The following is a 23,548-nucleotide window of genomic DNA, read 5'->3' as shown; positions in this document are numbered from 1 at the left end:
CCGTCTCCATGAAGCTGGGCTACGGTCCCGCACACCGTTAGGCCGTCTTCCGCTCACGCCCCAACATCGTGCAGCCCGCCTCCAGTGATGTCGCGACAGGCGTGAATGGAGGGACGAATGGAGACGTGTCGTCTTCAGCGATGAGAATCGCTTCTGCCTTGGTGCCAATGATGGTCGTATGCGTGTTTGGCGCAGTGCAGGTGAGCGCCACAATCAGGACTGCATACGACCGAGGCACACAGTGCCAACACCCGGCATCATGGTGTGGGGAGCGATCTCCTACACTGGCCGTACACCACTGGTGATCGTCGAGGGGACACTGAATAGTGCACGGTACATCCAAACCGTCATCGAACCCATCGTTCTACCATTCCTAGACCGGCAAGGGAACTTGCTGTTCCAACAGGACAATGCACGTCCGCATGTATCCCGTGCCACCCAACGTGCTCTAGAAGGTGTAAGTCAACTACCGTGGCCAGCAAGATCTCCGGATCTGTCCCCCATTGAGCATGTTTGGAACTGGGTGAAGCGTCGTCTCACGCGGTCTGCACGTCCAGCACGAATGCTGGTCCAACTGAGGCGCCAGGTGGAAATGGCATGGCAAGCCGTTCCACAGGACTACATCCAGCATCTCTACGATCGTCTCCATGGGAGAATAGCAGCCTGCATTGCTGTGAAAGGTGGATATACACTGTACTAGTGCCGACATTGTGCACGCTCTGTTGCCTGTGTCTATGTGCCTGTGGTTCTGTCAGTGTGATCATGTGATGTATCTGACCCCAGGAATGTGTCAATAAAGTTTCCCCTTCCTGGGACAATGAATTCACGGTGTTCTTATTTCAATTTCCAGGAGTGTATAAAGGACGGAGCTTACATACATTATCTGGTCAAAGGTAACTGGACGCATATTACTGACAGCTAATATGGAATGTCTCCACCTTTCGCGTTTATGACGGCTTTAACTCGGATGGGGACACTTTCAGTGAGGTGTCTGAATGTCTATGGAGGAATGGCAGCCCACACATCCTCAAGAGCCGAAATCAAAGAAGGTAATCATGTTGGATGCAGTGGAGCGACGTTCCTACTCAAGGCGTTCAGTTGGATCTAGGTCGCGACACCGCTCAGGCCAGTGCATTTCAGGAATGTCATTCTCCATAAACGATTGCCCCACGTATGCTGCAGTACGGCAGGTTGCATTGTCATGTTGACGTAATCATCGTGTCGAAACTCTTCCTCTACAGCATGCAGTCCAGAATGCTGCAATGCTGTATGGCAATAATGTGATGGCAGGTATCATTCTCAAAGCATTCGCCAAACCCAAACCCTTCCATCAGATTGCCACAGCGTAAATCAGCCCTCCGATATACTCATTTCCAGTAATCCACTGTCCAGAAGCGTGGCTCTCTACACCACCAAAAGCGGCACATAACATTGACTTCTGAAATATTTGGCTTATGAGGAGTTGGTCGACCGTTGTACTCTATTATTTTTAATTCGCTACGTACAGTCATTCTGCTAGCTGGAGTGCTGATAGCACTTTGGAACCTGCGAGTGATTCCGTTCCTCATTTCATGCGATTTTTTTACAACATTTTGCAGTGCTTGATACTCTCTGGCGAAACTATACGAGGTCTGGCAGGCCTGTGGTTGTTCCTCCGCGTTTACACTTAACAATAATATCACCAACAGTGATTTGAAAAATTTTCCTCGATGAATTTATTACTCACGTGGCATCCAATATTAAACCACGTTGGAAGTCAATGAGCTCTGTTGACCTACCATTCTGTTGTTACTGGCCGTCTACTGACAACGCATTATTCCCTACTGAATTTTACTCTATAAGGTCAGCCTGTCGTCGCATCTAGTGGTCAGTTCCACTTTACATAGGGCTCTCGGAATACTGGTGATCAAGTAATGTATTCTTCTTAACCTCAATTCGTCCATTTCCCTGCTGTCCTGATCAGCTTCCAAAATCTGTCTACCATCGTTCTAGTATTTATAGTTAAAGTGCCTTCTACCTCAGGAAGTAAATGCACTGTAGTAGATTCCTGTTCATTTTCTAACTACGCTTCCCTGCTAGCGGCTGCCTCCTGGAGGAACTTCTCGTTATAACTGTTTACACAGTGATGTGCTGAGAACAGTTAGTTGATATCATGGAAAACCGCCTAACATTCAGGACTATACTGTAGAGCTAGTGCTGGGAACCTTCCCAAAAGTCAGCTACTCGTGCTTTAGGTACCCAATCTCTCGCAGTCAGCCCAATGGAAGCAGATGACTTGCTGCAACAGTTTCATATGACGCATAAGGTGCTTATAAAAACTCTCCTCGAATTAAGATTGGCTTGGTTTATTTGGTGCTGCGACAGCTCGAACTTACTTCTACATCAGTAAGTACAGTCATACTCTCCAAAACACTGTGATGTGCATGGCAGAGGACACTTGGCACGGTACCACATGTTAAGAGATCTCCCTGTTCCAGTTGGGTATGGAGCGTACGAAAACTAACTGTTTCAGTTCCTCTCTCTGCGTCAAATCCTGTGGTTCTGACGGCAGCGATACGTAGCGGCCTGGAGTGTATTCCTGTAGTTTCTCCACTAATTATTTTAGGTCATCAGTCTTCTGACTGGTCTGATACGGCCCGCACGAATAGCTCTCCTCTGCCAACCTCTTCATCTTAGAGTAGCAGTTGTAACTTACGTCCCTAATTATTAGCTGGATGTATTTTAGTCTCCATGTTCCTCTACAGTTTTTACCTTCTACAGCTCCCTCTAGTACCATGGAAGTTGTTCCCTGATGTCTTAACAGGTGTCCTATCATCCTGTCGCTTCTTCTTGTCGGTGTCTTCCACATGTTCCTTTCCTCACCTATTACGCGAAGAACTTCCTCATTGCTTACCCTATCAGTCCACCGAATTTTCAAAGTTCTTTAGCACCACATCTCGAGGCTTCGATTGTCTTCTCTTCCGGTTTTTCCACAGTCCATGTTTCACTACCATACTACGCTGTGCTGCCCTTAATACTGATTCTGGAAATTCTGTAACTATCTTCTCTCAGGATACTGTACCCCTGACATTTCAGTTTTATCAGAATTTCCGTGGTGTTCTTCCACGAGTAAAAACTAGCCTGTGACCATTCGCATTGTCGTTCTTCGCTTACATTCAGTACGTCCTGTTAGTGCCAATTAGCTTAGATAAGCAGTCTCCTCTGTAGAGTGACTGAATTGTCTCATTATCCTTCTGTCGAACTGGAATCTGCCGTCTGGTTTATCTAGTATCGTGCCTACGTGATAATTTAGTTTCATATTTCTACAAAGTTGCTACATCCGGATATTTCTATGCGTTGACTAATTTCAGTTGAGACTCACAGATATAGAAGTCGTAGGATACCATTTTTCTGCAATTTGTATAAAGCACAGTTTCATATTTCTGGATATCTAAAGTGAGTTTGCGCCTCACTGAAATTTTATCAACTGTTTTTTCCGGAGCTTCTTTTTTCAAATAGTACTTCATTATAGATAACTGTATAATCTGCAAAAAGGCTGAGGTTAATGCACCAGTGTGCCGAACTTAAGGACAGAAGTAATTTTCACGTTATGTGTCACTTCCAAGCAACATAGCTCGATGAAACTTGGGCCATACATAGAAAGAACTGCTACAACATAGTGCAGACTGTAACGGAAAGAAATACACAATAAGACGAACATAAAAAACACTTTTATTCAAAGATAATAATTACGCTGGAGCCGCCGCGATATACGATAGTCTCCTAGACTTCAGCAAAGGCGGGTCACGGTTCTTAACAGCGTGTGTTATGCAGCGAACAGCAACCCATGCTCTGCAGTGTGTTCACAGGCTGGGCACTGTACGGAGATAGTAAGGAGTTTTTGTGATGAGGCGCTCCATACCTCCATCACACTGGTGGACAACTACTACATGGTCATTGGTGTATGTGGTTCCATACCTCCATCAGGGTGGTGGACAGCTACTGCATGGTCATTAGTACAGGTGGTTTCATACCTCCATCAGGGTGGTGGACAACTACTGCATGGTCATCAGTGCACGTGGTTCTATGCTTCCATCAGGGTGGTGAACAACTACTGCATGGTCATTGGTGCAGGTGATTCCATAACTCCTCCAGGGTGGTGGACATTTACTGCATGGTAATTGGTGCAGGTGATTCCATACCTCCTTCAGGGTAGTGGACAATTACTGCATGGTCATTGGTGGAGGTGGTCCCATACCTCCATCAGGGTGGTGGACAACTGCTGTATGGTCATTGCTGCATGTGGTTCCATACCTCCATCAGGTTGGTGGACAACTACTGCATGGTCATTGGTGCATGTGGTTCCATACCTCCATCATGGTGTAGGACAACTACTGCATGGTCATTGGTGCAGGTGGTTCCATACTTCTTTCAGGGAGGTGGACAATTACTGTATGGTCAATGGTGCAGGTGGAGGTGTTGTAACGCTCCTCCCATGGGTGCTCAGTGTGATTTAAGCTGGGGGATGGACAGGTCAGTCCATTCGCCGAATATCCTCTCCCTCCCGCGCTGTTCGACGTGGTTGCACACTGCTATCCACAAAAAAGAAGTCATTGCCGAATGAACCCCTGAAAACTTGCATGGGGGGGGGGGGGGGGGGGAAGGAGTACAATCTCACAGTAAATTTGGCCAGTGAGATTACCATGCTCAAAGATGTGGAGATCAGTATGTCCATGCACCATTAAGCACTCCCACACCATAATACCTGGACCACCAAAACGATCATGTACTATGATGATTAGTTTTTGTATGTTTGGAGGATGCTGATTCTGCAGCTGTTGTTCAGTTACTGAAAAACCGCTCCAGTTGCTTAATGAGAACTTTATTAAGCCCTCAAGTCCGGTTTCGTCCTTTATCTTAGGCCATTGTAAAAAAAGAAAAACAGAACTCCACCCAAACAGGCCATGACAGCCGAACGGTACCGACCGGCCGCCGTGTCATCCTCAAACCACAGGCGTCACTGGATGCCGACATGAAGGGGCATGTAGTCAGCACACCGCTCTCCCGGCCGTATGTTTGTTTAAGAGACCGGAGCCGCTACTTCTCAGTTTGCCTGACAGGGGCCTGAGAGCACCCCGCTTGCTAACAGTACTCGACAACTGCACGGTCACGCATCCGACTGCTGGCCATCATCAAGTGCATATGAAACTTAAGCTATAGAGACTCAACGTCGGTGATCAGTTGGATATTACAACAGTTTTTCTGCAGGAAATACTTGATTATCGATAACTACATAATCTAGAAAAATATAAAGTTATTATTAACATTGTTTTCCAGGTCGTTATAGTGTTCTGCATACTCCCTATTAAGAAATCGAATTTCTAGTTACACACTTTGTTTGATAACTCATTTCATGAATAAACATTGGCGTGGTACCAAGTCAAATGCTTTTAGTAAGTCAGGAAATGCTGCATCCTTTACCCACGACTTTCAGAACTTCATGTGAGAAAAGCACGAGTTCGATTCCAAATGACTGATGTTTTCGGAATCCATGTGGGTTAGCACTGAGGAGGTCATTCTGTTCGATACACGTCTTTATGTTTGCGCTCAGAATATGTTCTAGTACACTGCAGTAGCTAAATAATACTAATAATAATAACTCAGTGTTGGTCAACGTCCTGGTGCAACTGTTACAGTCCCACACCACTCCGGCTAGTTGTGTTCCCTAACCAACCCTGGAAATCCTAACACTGCTGCGGACCTACGTATCTACACATCACTCGAAGGGCAAAGCTAGGTTGGAGGCAGACGCAAATATTCCGTAGTCCGTCCTGCATTCGATCACGCGACCTATTGGTTTCCAGGTACGGGCTTCCTCAATAGGCCCGACTACAATAGCTACACTACTGGCCATTAAAATTCCTACACCACGAAGATGACGTGCTACAGACGCGAAATTTAACCGACTGGAAGAAGATGCTGTGATATGCAAATGATTAGCTTTTTAGAGCATTCACACAAGGTTGGCGCCGGTGACGACACCTACAACGGGCTGACATGAGGAAAGTTTCCAACCGATTTCTCATACAAAAACAGCAACTGACCGGCGTTGTCTGCTGAAAGGTTGTTGTGATACCTCGTGTAAGGAGGAGAAATGCGTACCATCACGTTTCCGACTTTGATAACGGTCGGATTGTAGCCTATCGCGATTGTGGTTTATCGTATCGCGACACTGCTGCTCGCGTTGGTCGAGGTCCAATGATTGTTAGCAGAATATGGAATCGGTGGGTTAAGGAGGGTAATATGGAACGCCGTGCTGGATCCCAACGACTTCGTATCACTAGCAGTCGAGATGACAGGCATCTTATCCGCATGGCTGTAGCCACGTCTCGATCCCTGAGTCAACATATGGGGCCGTTTGCAAGACAACAACCATCTGCACGAACAGTTCGACGACGTTTGCAGCAGCATGGACTATCAGCTCGGAGACCATGGCTGCGGTTACCCTTGTCGAAGCATCACAGACAGGAGCGCCTGCGATGGTGTACTCAACGACGAACCTGGGTGCACGAATGGCAAAATGTCATTTTTTCGGATGAATCCAGGTTCTGTTTACAGCATCACGATTGTCACATCCGTGATTGGCGGCATCGTTGTGAACGCACATTGGAAGCGTATATTCGTCATCGCCATACTGGCGTATCACCCGGATGCTATTGGCTGCAATTGGTTACACGTCTCTGTCACCTCTTATATGCATTGACGGCACTTTGAACATTGGACGTTACATTTCAGATGTGTTACGACCCGTGGCTCTGCCCTTCATTCGATCCCTGCGAAACCCTACATTTCAGCAGGATAATGCACGACCGGATGTTGCAGATCCTGTACGGGCCTTTCTGGATACAGAAAATGTTCGACTTCTGCCCTGGCCAGCACATTCTCCAGATCTCTCACCAATTGAAAACATCCGGTCAATGGTGGCCGAGCAACTGGCTCGTCACAATACGCCAGTCACTACTCTTGATGAACTGTGGTATCGTGTTGAAGCTGCATGGGCAGCTGTACTTGTACACGCCATCCAAGCTCTGTTTGACTCGATACCCAAGGGTATCAAGGCCGTTATTACGGCCAGAGATGGTTGTTTTGGGTACCGATTTCTCAGGATCTATGCACCCAAATTGCGTGAAAATGTAATCACATGTCAGATCTAGTGTAATATATTTGTCTAATGAATACCCGTTTGTCACCTGCATTTCTTCTTGGTTTAGCAATTGTAATGGCCAATAGTGTACAATCACAAGATGCTTCATGGTCGAGAATTGAACAGTGATTCGAATACAGAAGAAATTTCCTTTGCTTCATGTCTACTGTCAAAATGTTTTCGTTATCATACAACCGATTTCGGTCTATAATGACTGTCTTCAGATCTGTTTTATAGAAACACGATTCCGGTATATTAGGACAAGTTTCTCTAAAACAGATCTGAAAATCGTCATTATAGACCGAAACCTGTATGAAAAAAAAATTTGTTGCCATAGACGTGAATTAAAGAAAATTTAATAGCTACATTGCTTAGAAGCGCTACGTCCCAAACTGAAGTGCCGATTAGTAGTTTAAAGAACCAACACCGGAACTGGAATCTGTTGCTGGGGATCTCAGAAGAGTGAACTAGAATAGTGAGAAAGGTGGCTGACCTATCGCGTCGGGCAGATGCGGTTGCATTCTGAGCCAGTCTCGCAGAGACGCGATGGTCTTCTTGATGTCCTCCTCGTCCGTCCCCAGCTGCTTCCTGATGGTCTCCACCTGCTCAGGCGTCGCAGGGACGAAGTTGTGATCGTGTGTCATTGTTGGTATCCTGTAAGAATAAAGAAAGTGCCAGGATGTCAGCACGCTTATGTACACAGCAACGGTGGCAAATTTCGCGGCTTGTGAAAAATACAATATCTACTCAAAAGTATCCGGACACCCCTTTCTAACACGGAATTGACCAATAGATGTCCCGAGAGAGTGACCGAGTGGTATGAAAGGAGGCGGGGAGTATAGTGTTGTCAGTAAGGAAGCAGCCACACCAGAGTAGGTCGGTCTGAAGAGCTCAGTGACTTCAAACATGGACCAGTTACTGGACGTCACCTGAGTAGCAAATCCTTCACGGACATTTCTAAAGCTTTCCAAGTTGACTCTTAGTATGTGACTGTGAAGGGTAAACGCGAAGCAACAACCACAGAAAACCAGGACAAGGCCGAACTCACGTACATACCAACAGGGAGCGTCGAGCATCGCAGAAGATGGATCTAAAATACGCATTATGTCAGCGAAAGGAATCAGTCGCGAGTTCTGGAGTACTACCAGAAGTCCATCTAGTACAGTAATTGTACGTAGGGAGTTAAAAGCAATGAGGTACAATGGTCGAGGAGGTCCTCATGGGCCACACATTTGTGTAGCTCATGCCAAGTGATGCTGAACCAATTTTGAAGAGTGATACTGCTGGACAGCAGATGACTGGAAACGATTGGGTTGGAATGATGAATCACGCTATACCCTGTGGCAAACCTGCGGAAAGAAATTGGATTTGACGAACTCCTGGACAACATTACCTGCCATCGTGTTTAGTAGCAAAAGTGGACAGAGGATGGTGTGTTACGGAAACTGGGTGTTTTCCGTGGTTAGGGTGTGGTCACCTTACCGCGTTTAAGAAAACGCTGATTGCAGAATCTGAACACATGTACAGTATTGAGTACTGCGTACATTAGAGAAACGATTCAGACATGATGTACCCCGGTCAGAAAGCAGCGTTTGTGACGCAATTTCCGAGCGGTTCTAGGCGCTACAGTCTGGAACCGTGCGATCGCTACGGTCGCAGGTTCGAATCCTGCCTCGGGCATGGATGTGTGTGATGTCCTCAGGTTAGTTAGGTTTACGTAGTTCTAAGTTCTAGGGGACTGATGACCCCAGAAGTTAAGTCCCATAGTGCTCAGAGCCATTTTTTGACGCAATATCTTGCGGACAGTAACATGGACTGTCGTGCCCAGAATCCCGAGATGAACCCAACAGAACACATCTGGAATGAGTGAGGACGTAGACTTCGCTCTCTATCCCAGCGTCCAACGTCACACCTTCACTGTTTTCGCCTCCCGACGAGTAGTGGCCTGACATTCCTTCAGAGACATTCAGACGTCATATTGAAAGTGTCCCCAGCAAAGTTTAAGTCGTCATAAAGGCAAATGGTGGAAGCATCCCATACTTAAGTCCGCTAATAGCTGCCCGGGCACTTCCGACCAGAAAATATATATTTTGCGGCGGGGACACACAAAACATGTAACTTTTTTGTAAACACATAGATATTCAGCAAACCTAGTGTTTCAGTAAGCCTATTCGCTGACTGTTGAGTGTGCAGATTTCAATTTTTTTTCATCCCTACTTTCGAAGGCGTAGATCGATAAGACTTATGGAAGGTTTTTATTTGTAGTTTTTGTCCAGCGCTGCCTACAATAGTGAAAGCAATCGCCAATCATAAAAACTGGTTGGCTTGATTTCATTTGCTTGATTTACCTTAACATGGAACATTCCGTTTTCCGAGTACAAGATGCTCATTAATTTAAATTATTGTTGAAGAAAGTATTAGTTTTTATTAAAAGATTATTTTACTTCTGTCTCATGTAACGATTATTAACTGCCGTAAGTCTCTTGTATTCCGCATGTCTCTACCTCAATCTGGTGTTAGTACTAAACGGAAAATTGCTGCTAAACATCGGAATTTCAAAAGACAGTGCGAATTAAAACATGTCCGCTGCGAAGTAATGAAATAATATTGTTTTTATATTTTTTCGTATAATTTGCTTGACGTTTTTAGCAGGCGATACAGGTGTTACAATAAATTCCATTAGAGAGAAAGCAACAGAGGAGTTGTTAAATGATATTTTCCAACGAATTATCCTCTGGGAATGGGCTCTCTCTAAATTTTGAAAAAACCCACTCAATAATATCGTGCGGAACAATTTTCTGAGGTAAATTGCCATTTAGAAAGAAAGCATTGATTACACAAAATCGAGCAGTAAGAATAATATGTGGTGTACACCCACGGACGTTATGTAAGTAGTTCTTCAAGGAGCTAGGCATTTGAACTGCGCTGTCACGTTACATGTATCCGCTAATTAAATTCGTTGTAAATAATCCATTACATCTTGAGAAGAACAGTGATGTTCATACTCAGAATACTAGAGGCAAAAATGACGTATATTATCTATTGCTTAAGTTGTCAGCGACTGCTCGGAAAGACTATATGTCGCAACTATAACTTTAGGGGTTGCCCAATGACATAAAATGTCTAACAGGAAATGAAGTAAGTTTTAAATCTAATTTAAAATCATTTCTCCTGGATAGCTCTTACTCCATTGACGAATTTCTACTCAGAAACCGGTAGCCACTCTGCTTGCATCAGTAGGACTAAAAATCATTGTTAACATTAATCATGTATACGTATCCTGTAAACTGAATCGTTACACATTACTTCAACAAAAGAATCGTTCAGATAACCCATGGAACACGTAAGTACTAACTACCTAACTAACCAATGACATTGTGGGAGCAGTTGTGTAGAATGGGTGGTGATTTTAAAAGGAGTTGTAATATGGGCATCAAAAAAAGTCAAACAACGATAACGAACAGTGGTCGAGTCAAATCAGGAAGAGCTAAATAAATTAGATTAGGAAGTGAGAGACTAAAAGCAGTAGACGGGTCTTACTTAAATTTGTTAATGTCCAATATGAGTCTGTAAGGAAGTATTTCAAGCAGATATTTATTTGCGTGGAATCTTGTAGGGAAGTCAAATGTAGACAGTAGGGATTAAAGACAAAAACAAAATTCTTGCCACTGAAGTGTATTGTTACAGAATAATGCTGAAGAGTAGATGGGTAGAAAGAATGACTGATAAGGAGGTACCGAATCGAATAGGGGAAAAAGGAAATTTATGGTACAACTCGACTCAAAGGAAGGGTCTGAGATACACGCTCTGAGATATGAAGGAATCGGTAACATGGTAAGGGAGCGAAGCGCGACCAGTAAAAACTGTAGAAGAAGTCTTGACTGTAATAATTACAGTCAAACCAGTAACTCTCCGCACACACGGGTCTCTAAAGAATCAAACTCCCATGCATAAAACAGCTTCAGTCTGGATGAGTACAGTGTGGTTAATTTGCGCGCCACCTTAAGAAAAGCTAGTTTTTCACGCATCACAGTGTTTCGACATATCTTGTGGACTATGAGTCGTACAATGATATAATTTTACAGATACATTAGTGGTATATGTAGAGAGTGTCTGCAAAACGTGTTGAGAATAGTCAGTAGTAAAGAAGTAATAAATTAAAACGCCAAACCTGATGCTAAAGATTCACTGCGTGAACAGCGAAACAGTAGTATGAGAGAGACATTTTCACTTTCATTGTTTTATCGGTGAGGGTGGCGGGAGGGTGGGAAGGGTGTGTTATGTCAGCGACAAAAATTCTGGAAAAGGTTTGAACCTACGTGTGAGGTTTGTCGGAAGTTACTAAGTGCTGTCATTATGAAATAATGTACGAGGGGCATTCAATAAGTAATACAACACGTTTTGTTTCGACGAATTTTCTTTGAGGAAATTCATAATTTATTGTGGAACCTCGCGTAATATTGCTGCTTCAGCCGCTATAGTTTCATGGTGTTCCGACAGGTGGCGGTGCTGTACGTAGCATTCAAAATAGCAGGGGCGCTCCAAGCAGCGAGTTGTCATTGAGTTTGTTTTGGCGGAAAACCAGGGCATCGCAAATATTCATAGAGTGGGGAATAATAATATTGTGTGATAGGATCATAAATAAAACCAACCTGCTTTAAGAAAAGTAGTGCGTTACATAATTATTAAACACCCCTCGTGTGATTATAGTCTGGGTAATTTGCACACTATGAGTTACGCTGCCTACATATTCACAGTTTCTAACTTCCATACTTGACTTATTGTTTTAAACCTTTAACAAAAGATTATTCCTCTTAATGTGTAGATTATAACCGCTTTTTAATTGTTTTTTAATTTGATCGGTTATTTTTGTTTCTGAAAGCCGTCAGATAGGCTACCTGCATCTGGGACCATGTGACAGTTTAAGCCATTTCGTGATACAGATCGGTGCGTAGGCTGCAGCAGTGAGACAGAGATAAACAGGCTTGCACAGAATAGGCTAGCATGGGGAGTTGCAGGAAACTACTCTTAGAACTGGAATGAAACGTGCGTATGGTATTACGGCCGGAAGACCGCATTCTGGATGATTCGGCAGCCTGGTGAAGGTCTTTTTATTTTACGCTATTACTGCGAATTGCGCGTCAATGATCATGATAAAGTGGTAATGAGGACACACGCAAACTCAGTTCCGAACTGGGAAGATCCCCTACCCGGTCGGTGATCGAACACGCGGCCGCATGATCGAGAATCTGCAACGCTAACCAAAAGGCCACGAGCCGCCGTCCCTTGGAATGAAGATCATAACAACAACGCTCATGTGTTACTTTAAGTGAAGTACAGAGTTGTTCACTGTCTGTTTTCCATAAAATCCGACTACTACTTCCACTTCTGAGGAATATCTCTTCTCTTTCAGGTGTATTTTATTCCGGACTGGGAGCAGGACAGGTAGGCCAGTGGAGAACACGAAAAACCAGTTTCTGGAGGCACAGCCGCGGCCCAGACAGTCACGTGGGGTGTGACTAAATGCGGAGTGACTCATTCACCGCTCCGCATTGTCTGCCCCCGTTGTGTCTCAGAAAGGCTCCCTTCAGTTGATAAACACAGCCAGATACGGATTTTGTTCAGTTTTCCAAGATCGAAGAACATGCTTAGGTGTAACAAACGATCATCTAATACCACGTAATTCTCCATCGTTTCCGAGAAATCGCTGTTTATATTACTTCAGACCTACTGAATATCGCAAGAGAGCGCCGGCAGTCGAGCAGCGGCTGAGACGGTGGACTAGTAGTCTCCTCGTACTGGTTTCAAGTCACGTCATTTTCTGTTCTTTTCTAAACATTTATCTATGGATGCATTCAGGAGCGTATGGCAGCGAAGTCAGAGTGGGCTGCAGGTGCTATGAATAACATCAGCGATATCGCGCTTAATTGTATTTATAAACAAATGTTTATTGCATCACGTTTCCTTATTATACCTGTGGTGTCACCGCCAGACACCACACTTGCTAGGTGGTAGCCTTTAAATCGGCCGCGGTCCGCTGGTATACGTCGGACCCGCGTGTCGCCACTATCAGTGATTGCAGACCGAGCGCCGCCACACGGCAGGTCTAGAGAGTCTTCCTTGCACTCGCCCCAGTTGTACAGCCGACTTTGCTAGCGATGGTTCACTGACAAATTACGCTCTCATTTGCCGAGACGATAGTTAGCATAGCCTTCAGCTACGTCATTTGCTACGACCTAGCAAGGCGCCTTTATCATTTGCTATTTATCTTGTGATGCATGTACCGTCAAGAGCGATGTTCACCAATTATGGATTAAAGTTAAGTATTCCAGAAGCTGCGTACCTATTTTGCTAGTCTCAAGACATTGTCCAGTTCCAGACCTCACGCCAGCCTGCGTGAGCTTAAACGTGTGCCCTTCGGCCTCCCGTCCTAGTGGATTGGCTGTCTTGCCAGTCCACAAAAATACCTCTATTATATCTCGTCCTGAACGCCGTTGGAGGGATAAAAGTGAGCAAGACTCGAACGCAGTGCGGGCAGTCTTTTGGTCTGCCGCTTAATCCTGCCGTGCAAACACCTCAGCTTGACAAATGGCGCTCTCGTACGGTCTTCAACAGTTTCGTAGAATTTTGAACCTTGATTTCTCGAAGAGCAAGTACTAGAACAGCTTTCGTTACTATACGGTACGTGCTGTTACGTGCGACAGGTGAGCAAAACCGATGAGCCATTAGTTGTCTGATTCCTTTATGGGACTTCGGCTGATCGTAACTTATTTTGGGCGGACGTTTACGAGTACCGCATGTTTGTTTCCTGGACTCTGGACAGCACATTCCGACTATTTCCACCTTTTATGTTGTCGACATAACATAACTGATCATCCATGTTACACACGGTGTAAAAAGCTACATATACAGTATTTTAGAGTGTTTAGAGGAGATAAAAAGAAGCACGTCACAACACTTGCCCATCGAAAATGTTGAGATAAACAGCTGGGTTCATGTGCACAGTAACCTGAGTGGATATTTCTAACTCACTGCACGAAGACGCCCCAAAATAACACAGAACTATTTACGGCCTGAATTATGCCCTCCGCACTCTGCAGGTTAAACGCGTTATTGAGACGTCGATGCAGTCGATACCTTGCATCAATTGAAAATGGGCAAAATCGTGACTCTTAGTACAACACAACACGCACCGAATCAACTGCTGTCCAGTTTATGAGTCGTTTCGTCCAGTGAAGACTGACAGCTTCATGTGCCGTTGTGAGAAATGGCCTTTAGCCAGGTAGCAGTCTGTAAGTGTCCATTGCACTTTCGCTCGGGAACCTGTTGACATCGACTCGCATACAGAGACAGAAGTAAGTAATTTCTGGTGGGACGGAAATCGATCGTGATTACAAGATGCGATACTCGCCTCCAGTCGCTGCCATGATCTTTCAGCGACCACTGTTCTTATGGTGTCACATGTCTTAGCATGATACACTATACGTCAAAGACGTGTTGGCCATTGATATACCAATAATTTGGGCAACTTGATTTATGATTTGGTCATGGCAACGACCGAACAGGGTACGTCCTTCCTGTCATGCTGTCACGTCCCACGTCGACTGATAATAGAGCGCTGATTGCGTAACAGCTGTGTGACACATTAACATCATTTCACCTCCATGAAATGTGTCAGCGTGTGTGGGTCACGTGATTTCCTGGTACCTGTTCTATACCACCTACAGCGCTCCAGACGGGCCGGTGTTCTCTTTTACGAGACTTACTTAAATTTTGTTTGGTGAGTATATGTAGTTATAGTTAAATAGGGTAATTCCCTGAAGATGTTACAAGCTATCACGAATAATGGGAAAGGGTAAATGTATCCATTTTGGATAAGGACCCTGGTCCAGAAAGGACTGAATCAAAGGTTGTATGTGAAAATCGTTCTGATATCTCTGTATCGGTTTCGTTGTTCCTCAGTCTGTAGGGTAGGTAACTTTGAGGAGGTAGTATGGGCCAAAAGTCCAGTAAATATAGGCTGTTAAAATACATACCTGTAGAGGTGTACGCCCTTGCTCATCTTCGCTACTGTGAAAAACATTTTTCTACTGAAAAATGCCTTCTGTTCTTAGGGTATACGTTTTAGAGCTTGACAGTTTTTTCGTGCATACTACCTCCTCAAAATACACTCCTGGAAATGGAAAAAAGAACACATTGACACCGGTGTGTCAGACCCACCATACTTGCTCCGGACACTGCGAGAGGGCTGTACAAGCAATGATCACACGCACGGCACAGCGGACACACCAGGAACCGCGGTGTTGGCCGTCGAATGGCGCTAGCTGCGCAGCATTTGTGCACCGCCGCCGTCAGTGCCAGCCAGTTTGCCGTGGCATACGGAGCTCCATCGCAGTCTTTAACACTGGTACCATGCCGCGACAGCGTGGACGTGAACCGTATGTGCAGTTGACGGACTTTGAGCGAGGGCGTATAGTGGGCATGCGGGAGGCCGGGTGGACGTACCGCCGAATTGCTCAACACGTGGGGCGTGAGGTCTCCACAGTACATCGATGTTGTCGCCAGTGGTCGGCGGAAGGTGCACGTGCCCGTCGACCTGGGACCGGACCGCAGCGATGCACGGATGCATGCCAAGACCGTAGGATCCTACGCAGTGCCGTAGGGGACCGCACCGCCACTTCCCAGCAAATTAGGGACACTGTTGCTCCTGGGGTATCGGCGAGGACCATTCGCAACCGTCTCCATGAAGCTGGGCTACGGTCCCGCACACCGTTAGGCCGTCTTCCGCTCACGCCCCAACATCGTGCAGCCCGCCTCCAGTGGTGTCGCGACAGGCGTGAATGGAGGGACGAATGGAGACGTGTCGTCTTCAGCGATGAGAGTCGCTTCTGCCTTGGTGCCAATGATGGTCGTATGCGTGTTTGGCGCCGTGCAGGTGAGCGCCACAATCAGGACTGCATACGACCGAGGCACACAGGGCCAACACCCGGCATCATGGTGTGGGGAACGATCTCCTACACTGGCCGTACACCACTGGTGATCGTCGAGGGGACACTGAATAGTGCACGGTACATCCAAACCGTCATCGAACCCATCGTTCTACCATTCCTAGACCGACAAGGGAACTTGCTGTTCCAACAGGACAATGCACGTCCGCATGTATCCCGTGCCACCCAACGTGCTCTAGAAGGTGTAAGTCAACTACCCTGGCCAGCAAGATCTCCGGATCTGTCCCCCATTGAGCATGTTTGGGACTGAATGAAGCGTCGTCTCACGCGGTCTGCACGTCCAGCACGAACGCTGGTCCAACTGAGGCGCCAGGTGGATATGGCATGGCAAGCCGTTCCACAGGACTACATCCAGCATCTCTACGATCGTCTCCATGGGAGAATAGCAGCCTGCATTGCTGCGAAAGGTGGATATACACTGTACTAGTGCCGACATTGTGCATGCTCTGTTGCCTGTGTCTATGAGCCTGTGGTTCTGTCAGTGTGATCATGTGATGTATGTGACCCCAGGAATGTGTCAAAGTTTCCCCTTCCTGGGACAATGAATTCACGGTGTTCTTATTTCAATTATCAGGAGTGTATATGGAAACCAAACAACTGGCAACAGTAGTTGAGTTTTACTATTTGGGTAGCAAAATAACTGATGATGACGGAAGCAGAGAGAGCATTTAATGTAGACTGTCAATGACAAGAAAAGCTTGTCTGAAGTAGATAAATTTTTTAACGTCGAATATAGATTTATGTGGTAGGAACCCTTTTCTGAAAGTATTTTTCTGGATTGTAACCATGTTTGGAAGCAATACATGGACGATTAACAGTTTAGGAGGGAATAGAATAGCGGCTTTTGAAATGCTGAAGACTAGATGGGTAGATCGCGTAAATGAATAGAATTGAAAAGACAAGAAATTTGTGGCACAACACAACTTGAGTAAATGAAGGGATTGGTTGAGGGCACACATTCTGAGGCATCAACAGATCACCATTATAGTAGGGGAGGAAAGTGTGTGTGTCTGTGTGTGTGGGGGGGAGGGGGAGGGAGTGGGTAGAGCAGCGGGGGTGAAAATTGTAGAGGGAAGTATATTAATTTAGAATCGTACGACGGGCAGAGATGATGGACTACCGCAGTCATCACGCCTATTATCTATGGCAATGTTGTATACAAATTATTACAACTGAAATGGTGGCCTAAGATATGTCTGGCTTGGTATCAGAATGTAACACGAGCAGGAGCGGCCGCGCTGTCCCTGAGTGCAGCGAGAGGGGTTGCAGCGCGGCCTGCTCCATTTGTTTCGGGCGCGGCGCGGGTCCTGTGCTGTGAATCAAGGACGGATCGAATTCGCGTGGCGTTATTCAACCTTAACCTGATATACCGGGCACCACGACTGTAGTCTGAAACGGTTTCCAATACTCGCCTTGACAGAAGCCAAGTTATACCATCACCTCCGCCACTCTTTTTTCTGAAAGCAGGTTTGTTTTATACTGGGCTCCAATACATCCCATTGACATTGTCCACCACTATTTTGGCTATAAAACCCAGTTTTTCAATATAACCTCATTTCAGTGAGATAGCGTTACGCCACCTTACTGGTAGGGCCTCCATGCCAGCGTTTAACCACTCTTCTCGTCGACGGCGGATCAAACGTCTTGGTACATCAACAACCCGCCAGTCATCCACCTACCGCTTCCCGTAGAGTCCATCCTTCATTGAGCAAAGGAGATGGTAGTCCGAAGATGCGAGATCAGGGTTGTAGAGTGGACGAGTACGAACAGTCCAACGAAGTTTTCGTCAGCTCCTACCTCGTGCGCAGACTTGTGTGAGGGCTTGCATTGTCATGGAAAAGGAGAAGCACGTGTACATTATACTGTGGCGACGAACAAGCCGAAGTCGTTTCTTCAGTCTCCTAAAGGTAACACAAGACGCTTCAGGGTTGATCGCTGCACCATGCGGAAGGACGTCGAACAGAATAACTCCTTCAGAGTCTGAGGGTGCGGGTTTGAACTTTTCGTTTGGAGGAGAGGGTACGACGCCTCTGCATGAATTGCCAATTTATTTCCAGTTTGTAGTGATGAACACATGCTCCATCGCCTGTGACCACGTCGACAAAAATCGTCGCGATGAGCCTCGTAGCGCGCAAGCAATTCCGCACAGATGGTCCTTCTTTGCTCTTTATGGTCTTCTGTTAGGCGGCAAGGCTCCCGGCGGGCACACACCTTTGAGCACCCTAATTTGTGGACGTGTGTGTTGGCACTACCAGCAGATTCCTCCAGCTGAGCAGGGAGGTGCTTGATTGTGATTCGCCCGACATCTGTAATGAGAGTGTCCGCACGTTCCACCATTGCAGGAGTCGCAGCTCTGTGCGGCGGGCCGGCACGCGGGAGATCGACCTTGTTGCGATGCTAACAGACACCTCATCCAACGACTCGCCGTACTTTTGTTTAATGGCAGGTTTCCGTAGACATTCTGCAAAAGCCTGTGATTATCTGCGATGCATGAATATTTGCGATGCTCTGCTTTTCCGCCAAAAGAAACCAAATGAGGACCCTCTGCTTGGAACGTACATCCGTTACAGACTCCATTTTGAATGTCATATCTAGCGCCGTCACCAACGGGAACTTTTTGAAAGTACATAGTCTGAAGCGGGAATATCCGACGATGTCTCACAACAAATTCCGAATTTTTTTTTATCGAATTTCCTGAGAAAAAGCGATGTCGCATTACTTTTTGAACGACTCTCCCACTAATACTCAGAAAACAATCTTAGAAGATTATCAAAAAATAGTTCATTCCTCTTTCGTCCCTCAGGGCAACTGATGACAGAAAGACATCCGGCTTAAATTAAAATAATTCATAAGACAACTATGAAAACACATTTTTGATGGAAATTTCTTATTCTTGTAGTTTTTAGTGTTCTTAATTCCAATATGAGCATAAATACAATTGCTTATAATATAAAATAAACATTTTAAGACATATGGCGCAGATTCCTCTATGTATCCTACAATGTTGCATAAAATTACTATTGCTGTCTCCACAAATTAAGTTGGGCGTAATGAAACAGCTTGTAAGGCCTCAAGCAAAGATACAGAACATTTCAATGATCTCTGTGAGAAAGTTCCTAATCTACCAGAATCATAATTGAAAAAAGACATATTTGTTGGATTAGACATTACAAAAATGATATTGGATTCCAACTTTGAATCAAACAGAACTGTCAGTAAAGGGAGGACTTAGGTATAATTCCAGGAGGTTATTACTAAGTTCTCAGGACGCACATACTTTTCCATTGTAGCAAAGATGTTAGTAAAATTCAAAAAGTTAGGTACATTTCTCCTTTTGTGGTTTATAACACATTTTCTTCGACCAACTTAAACAATAGAAGCTAAACGACCTAGTTTTCCCAGGGCACTGTTGGGTAAATTCTACAAACATGTGTTCAAAGAAGATGGAGTGACCATTATGGTGCCATTATCGTAAATCTGGCGTATGGATCGTGAGAGTAAGTTAATAGAAATTAGAGCACGTACAGAGGTACATACACCGTCGATTTCCTTCGTTCAGTATGCGAAAAGAATAGGACAGATAAGGGTCACCTATCGATTATATTCAATAATATGGATATGATTACACGCTCACCGATACAACGCGTAACAGCTTGCAGAACCTATAAATATATTAAAACACAAAGAATTACAGACACTGACTGCGAGCAAGCATTAACTGAAATCAATGAGAAAGTAAGCCGAACTTGGATTCGAGCCCAAGACTTCTTCTTGCTAGGTAGACGCTCTGACCACTGAGCCGCTAAGACACAGTGGTCATTGCAGTTGCACGGCCTCCCGTCAGACCCAAATTCTCAACTTATCCACACAATACTAATGTAGTGCTCATTGCCCATTATTCTCATTAGTCGCGGCATTTCGCCGATTCCCGAACGAGTTGTAGCATGGTGCGCATGTCTGAAAGAACATATATAGAGGGCTATTACAAATGATTGAAGCGATTTCATAAGTTCACTGTAGCTCCATTCATTGACATATGGTCACGACACACTACAGATACGTAGAAAAACTCATAAAGTTTTGTTCGGCTGAAGCCGCACTTCAGGTTTCTGCCGCCAGAGCGCAGTGAGACAAAATGCCGACAGGAGCAGAGAAAGCGTATGTCGTGCTTGAAATGCACTCACATCAGTCAGTCATAACAGTGCAACGACACTTCAGGACGAAGATCAACAAAGATCCACCAACTGCTAACTCCATTCGGCCATGGTACGCGAAGTTTAAAGCTTCTGGATGCCTCTGTAAGGGGAAATCAACGGGTCGGCCTGCAGTGAGCGAAGAAACGGTTAAACGCGTGCGGGCAAGTTTCACGCGTAGCCCGCGGGAGTCGACGAATAAAGCAAGCAGGGAGCTAAACGTACCACAGCCGACGGTTTGGAAAATCTTACGGAAAAGGCTAAAGCAGAAGCCTTACCGATTACAATTGCTACAAGCCCTGACACCCGATGACAAAGTCAAACGCTTCGAATTTTCGGCGCGGTTGCAACAGCTCATGGAAGAGGATGCGTTCAGTGCGAAACTTGTTTTCAGTGATGAAGCAACATTTTTTCTTAATGGTGAAGTGAACAGACACAATGTGCGAATCTGGGCGGTAGAGAATCCTCACGCATTCGTGCAGCAAATTCGCAATTCACCAAAAGTTAACGTGTTTTGTGCAATCTCACGGTTTAAAGTTTACGGCCCCTTTTTCTTCTGCGAAAAAAACGTTACAGGACACGTGTATCTGGACATGCTGGAATATTGGCTCGTGCCACAACTGGAGACCGACAGCGCCGACTTCATCTTTCAACAGGATGGTGCTCCACCGCACTTCCATCATGATGTTCGGCATTTCTTAAACAGGAGATTGGAAAACCGATGGATCGGTCGTGGTGGAGATCATGATCAGCAATTCATGTCATGGCCTCCACGCTCTCCCGACTTAACCCCATGCGATTTCTTTCTGTGGGGTTATGTGAAAGATTCAGTGTTTAAACCTCCTCTACCAAGAAACATGCCAGAACTGCGAGCTCGCATCAACGATGCTTTCAAACTCATTGATGGGGACATGCTGCGCCGAGTGTGGGAGGAACTTGATTATCGGCTTGATGTCTGCCGAATCACTAAAGGGGCACATATCGAACATTTTTGAATGCCTAAAAAAACTTTTTGAGTTTTTGTATGTGTGTGCAAAGCATTGTGAAAATATCTCAAATAATAAAGTTATTGTAGAGCTGTGAAATCGCTTCAATCATTTGTGATAACCCTGTATATATATATATATATATATATATATATATATATATATATGTGTGTGTGTGTGTGTGTGTGTGTGTGTGTGTGTGTGTGTGTGTGTGTGTGGGTGTGTGTGTGTGTTTTATAAATATACACAGGGTATAACAGCTATAAGTGCAGATACTTTTATTGGTCACTTCGAACAGTGTGCTGTACATAACAACAGTATTTACCTAATTTTCAAACTACTAATTATAGCTATTATTAGTAATATGCTTTTAGGTTTTTTAACATCTCCAAGTACATATGGCAAGAGCAAGCTATTAATGCTTAATTTACCTTGGGCAGCAGGTCAGGTTTAAAGTGTTGACACGTGGGCGATCAGTTACTAAATTATGTGACATGTTTGCGAAAAGACTATTAGATACTACCACCATACTGACGTGTGTACACATTAAAGACACCACATGCAAAAATATCTCCACTTGTACCCGTTACAATCTGTATATAGGCTGACAAAAGAAACTGAAGCACCCAGAAATGGAGGAGAAACGAAATAAAACTTCATGAGTTGATAAGTCGTTACCAAATCGACTCAGATTTGCGAAGAAGTTGGCAGTACAAGCCCTCTTATCAGTATGGCACTGCACCACCTCTGGCTTGGATACATGCACTGATTGGGTTGCTAAGATTATCATGAAGCAGTAGCATTCTCTTCTGAAAGAAGTTAGCCCACAACTGTTGTAACTAGCCCTTGTTATCCTGGATAATGGCGCTGGGACACAGTTGGACGTCCAGGCTAGTCCCACACACGTTCTATTGACAAGATATTTGGCGATTTTGGGGACCACAGGAGCATCTCTACATCAAACATGCAGTTCCTAAGGACAGGTACCACGTGCGGACGAGCAGTGTCCTGTTGAAAACGGTTACCTCACTACTGTCACATGAGAGCTAACACATGAGGACGTAGGATGACCGTGGCTTGGCGTTGTGCTTTCAGAGTTTGCTAAGTCACTAACAGCCGTTACGTGAAGTCATACGTTATGAAACCCTACACCATGAAGTCAAGAGTGATACCACTGTGCCTCTCACCTTACTGGAATTGGGCCTCTTCCGACGTCGCCTATGTACTCGACAACAATAGTCTTCAGGGTAGTGTAGAACAGAGATTCTTCACTGAACACAATGCGATGCCATTCACAAGGAGTCCTTGCTTCACTATCATGGCACCAACCAAAAAGCAAAAAGGGAGATTAGCTAGGACCAAGGAAGGAAGGCAATCGGTCGTGACCTTTCAAAGGAAGAACATTTGCCTCAAGAGATGCAGGGAAATGTTGGAAACTCTAAATCCGCCTGGGGGTGACGGATTCGAACTATCGTCCTTCCGAATGCGAGTCCAGTGCCAACCACATGAGGCGTAGCGCCTTCGCATCGCTCCTGTTACTTGTTAGGACGATAACGTTATAGGCATGAGTCATCCTCAAATGTCAGCAGCTGACATGGACCTGAATTACAGAGCTGCACGTAGTTGTACTAGTAGGCGGCAGAGGTCAGCAGTTGATGGACAGTGCTAGCAGTCGTAGTCAAAATAAAGTTGTAAAGTTATGTTTGATTAATATTTGATGTATTTCCTTAGTTATAATTGTTTTATATGTGTAGTAATTAGCAGTGTGAGTGTTGTATGAGTGAAGAAGAACAGAAGTAAATGAAATTTGTTTTGTTTATTCACGAAGTACCAGTGAAACTATACAAGGGATTTACTATAATTAAATGTGCAGGCAGTTTATGGTACTAATAAATCGTGAGTAGAACACAAACTAATCGATAATTTCAGGAGTAATTTTATATTTGATACTTTCCAAAATTTGTTTATTTAGCAATTGCCATAGAAAGAAATGTTTTACTATGATTGGTCATTGAAGTAAAGCGCAGGTTAGCGCGGGATGATACTGCAACCTGATTTGCTGTTTGTGATATCAGCCAATCAGAAAAATGCAGGCTCACGCCTATCTATGCCGGGAACAAAGCCTTTGGTGTGATCTAGGGGGGTCGGGGCTGAGGGTTAGAACTAGTAACATCTCAT

At 45.0% G+C, this 23,548-nt stretch overlaps 1 protein-coding gene across 2 annotated transcripts in view; it reads right to left on the bottom strand.

The window, feature by feature from the left end:
- The window catches only part of LOC124615269 (retinol-binding protein pinta-like), a 189,462-nt gene that overhangs the window by 48,798 nt on the left and 117,116 nt on the right, over positions 1-23,548 (bottom strand). For both annotated transcript variants that reach the window (XM_047143012.1, XM_047143013.1), the window contains exon 2: positions 7,677-7,837. In XM_047143012.1, coding sequence (XP_046998968.1) covers positions 7,677-7,837 — 161 coding nt within the window. The remainder of the gene's footprint in view (positions 1-7,676; positions 7,838-23,548) is intronic.

This window comes from Schistocerca americana, chromosome 5 (assembly GCF_021461395.2).
Source record: "Schistocerca americana isolate TAMUIC-IGC-003095 chromosome 5, iqSchAmer2.1, whole genome shotgun sequence".
Classification (NCBI taxonomy): Eukaryota; Metazoa; Arthropoda; class Insecta; order Orthoptera; family Acrididae; genus Schistocerca; species Schistocerca americana.
Note: the sequence above shows the minus strand (reverse complement) of the source record. Positions and strands in the feature narration are given on the sequence as shown.